This window comes from Thalassophryne amazonica, chromosome 2 (assembly GCF_902500255.1).
Source record: "Thalassophryne amazonica chromosome 2, fThaAma1.1, whole genome shotgun sequence".
Classification (NCBI taxonomy): domain Eukaryota; kingdom Metazoa; phylum Chordata; class Actinopteri; order Batrachoidiformes; family Batrachoididae; genus Thalassophryne; species Thalassophryne amazonica.
The window spans coordinates 69,175,406-69,178,590 of NC_047104.1; the positions used below are offsets into that span (position 1 = coordinate 69,175,406).

General features: G+C 37.6%; 1 protein-coding gene across 1 annotated transcript; it reads right to left on the bottom strand.

Annotated features, from left to right (window-relative positions):
- Nucleotides 1-799: 799 nt before the first annotated feature.
- On the bottom strand, nt 800-2,867 carry si:dkey-148a17.6 (uncharacterized protein LOC108190685 homolog). Its single transcript, XM_034187300.1, has one exon. The coding sequence runs from the start codon at nt 2,844-2,846 to the stop codon at nt 1,761-1,763; it is 1,086 nt and encodes a 361-aa protein (XP_034043191.1). The 5' UTR covers nt 2,847-2,867; the 3' UTR covers nt 800-1,760.
- Nucleotides 2,868-3,185: the final 318 nt, after the last annotated feature.

Consider the following 3,185-nt stretch of genomic DNA (forward strand, 5'->3'; position numbering starts at 1 on the left):
ATTGCTTTGGAATTTGAATTGAATAAATTGAAATAGATATTAACTAACACTGAGCAATGGATGTTGATAATTACATCTGGACTCACACGCCATTCCAGCAGGGGCGGTAAATCATCTACGTATTAAAAACGACGTAGTGTCTGTGTACGTGTGTGCGTGCGTGCGTGATTTTATTTCATAAGTTCAGCGTAAGTACATAATATAATTGTAAATACATTAAAAATACATGGATGACACAAGAAAGTGAAACACTTATTTCCATTTTGGCCCATTTAAATATCAAATGACAAAATATAAGTAGTAGTAGTAGTAATAATAATAATAATAATAATAATAATAATAGTAATAATAATAATAATAATAATAGTGTGTATATGACAACACGAATGTGAACAATTTATAAATGCATGAAGACAGTAAATTAACATAAAATTATGTAATTAACAAAAACTAAAAGGGTTGAGCTCATCCTTTAAAAACTGTTAAGGTCTAACGTCTAATCTAGAGTGGATCCCCACAGGCAATGTGCTACACAAATCTATAGACATAATCCTCTGACTAAACCTCTTAGGCAATAATTTTAATTAAAATGTGACAAAACAACAGGACATTCTTCCGCTTTCTTCTTTCACACTAGCTTTCTTCTTTCACACTAAACGGAACATGCCTTTTTTTTTTTTTTTTTTGCAATCTTGTGAGAGAGAGGAAGTGGAAAGCATTACTGCTGTCTTTTGTTGGACTTTAATGATTATTACTAGCTAATTTGTGCTTATTGGTCCCAAATAATGTTACAGTAGTAGGCATTTTAGCATAAATAAAAGATGGGGAGCTGCATTTGGCATATTGGATGAAATATGTTGCATAAGGTCTCACATACAGAAGATGATTTAGATGGCTTTTGAGATAATGTTTCTTTATGACAGAAGCAGCAAACTGACTGTGGTCAATTGCATCACAATTTACATGGAATTTACAAAAAGGTTTCAACAATGTTGTACAAGAAATCATTTGAATCTCATTTGTTGGCATCAGAAAAAATAAAATAAAATCTCATTTTTATTGGCAAAATGTTTATTATGGATGTTCTTATCTTGTGCTAGTTATGAACATTATAGTGAAAATATTTAAATAGATGCAGTGCTGGTCAAAAGTTTCAAGCACATTTAAAGTGGTTAAAACATATAATAAAAATAATCCAACGCTGTTCAACATCTAATATTTACAACTGTTAAAAATACATTACAAATACGTCATTTCCTTTTTGGTGCTAAAACTACATTACTTCCTTTAAGTAGTCTCCGACAAATTATTGGAAAATTGAGTTATAGCTATTTTATTACTGAGTGATTAGCAAGTGTCTTTGTATCATGTACCACAAAAATCTGTCTGTTGATTGTTTAATTTGAAAATAATTAAATAATTGATTAGTTTTTAATGAAATAGAAAAAAAAAACTCCATTTGATTATACATATTTTAATAAGAATTTTTGTAAATTTCAAATTTAATTTTCTGGTGAAGGTAAAAAAATCATGGAACATAAAACTTTTTCTTGCCTAAAGCCTTTGTGCAGTGCTGTATATTATAAATATTTACATTGTCATTTTAACACTGATCATTAAATATATTGTTGTTGCATTACAAAGTTTCCCAGTGTTCTGATTGGTCCTTGTTGTAATATGTTACAGGTAGCCACAAAAAAGCTTTGTTTAAAATAAGAAGATTTTACATACATTGTACATAAAATTGTACGTGTCCAATATCAAGACAGATTATGTTCCTGCATGTTTATTAATATGTCTATTTGGTCCGTTGACTCAGACGTGCAATGAGAGCTGGTGGTCTGATTGGTTTGTCTCTTGGACACAAAAGACAACTCTCTGCTGCCTTCATTGAGGGAGGTGCTGGAGATGTGGCGGAAGAGCTTCTGGATCCCAGTGTCATGCAGGGATGTCCGGAAGGAGCGAGCCGCAAACATGTAGAGAATGGGGTTGACTGTGCTGCTGATGAAGACCAAGGCTCCGGCGATGAAAGTCATGGTGCTCCTGGTATTCTCCAGACTGTCTGCAGCATCAGGAAATGGCTTTTGTATAGCAAGGCAGATGAGTGAGAGGACATTTCCCACATGATGAGGTGTCCAACAAAGGGCAAACGCAACCACGACACTGGTGATCAGGACTGTAGACTTGTGCTTTGACTTGAAGGTCATCTGAGTGATCCGGCTGTACAGGCAGCCATAGCAGACCACCAGGATGCCAAACGGAAATATATAGCCTACCAGCGTCTCCAGCAACACACACACGAGTTCCTGGCTGTCTGACGTATACTCCCGATAAAGACAGTGCTCTGTACCGGAATCCACCTCCACCACTTGGGTTGGGATGACAGGTATGCTGAACAAGAATGCTGCAGTCCACAGGGCCAGCAGCAACTTATTCAGTGCCTTTTTCCTCTTCCACTGTGCAGAAGTGAAGGGATGGCGAACAGCCACAAAACGCTTCACACTCATGAGGGTGATGAGGAAGACGCTGGTATACATGCAGGCATTGATCAGAAACACAATAGCCTTGCAAAAGACTTCACCAAACACCCAGGAGTGGGCCAGAGAGTAGATCCACAAGGGCAACGTGATGAGGACCAGCAGGTCTGCAGCAGCCAGGTGGAGGATGATCACCACAGTGTGGGAACGCCATTTGATGTGTCTCAGGATGGTCCAGATCACCAGCAGGTTTCCTGGAGCGCCCACCAGAAAGGATAAGCCTAGGATCACACAAGCTGCCACCGTTCTGCCATTAAACTCCTCAGGGGCCATTTCCTCTGTTGGTGATGGCTCAATGGAGTAATTCATGGTGCAAATGTGTCTGCTGATGAAGATGTCTGCAGGAGAAAAGCAAAGTCTTGCACAATTAACTCTTTACTTCCCTTTTTTAACAGACTGAACAGGAACCGGGCTTCTGCTCACAGAGGTGATTCATTCATGTGTCATAGTCCACTTTTTTTAACCTAGGTTCTTGCATCCTGCCGAGGGGCCACCGTTCAGGGTGCTGTATGTAAACTGCACTATTTTTTATGAACTTATGAGTGTGTTACTCAAACAAAAAGCCAGTTGCTCACTAAACATATTCCAGACAGCTGTTGCACAAGACAAAAATGATAAAAATGAAAATAAATAAAGTTCATTTTTATC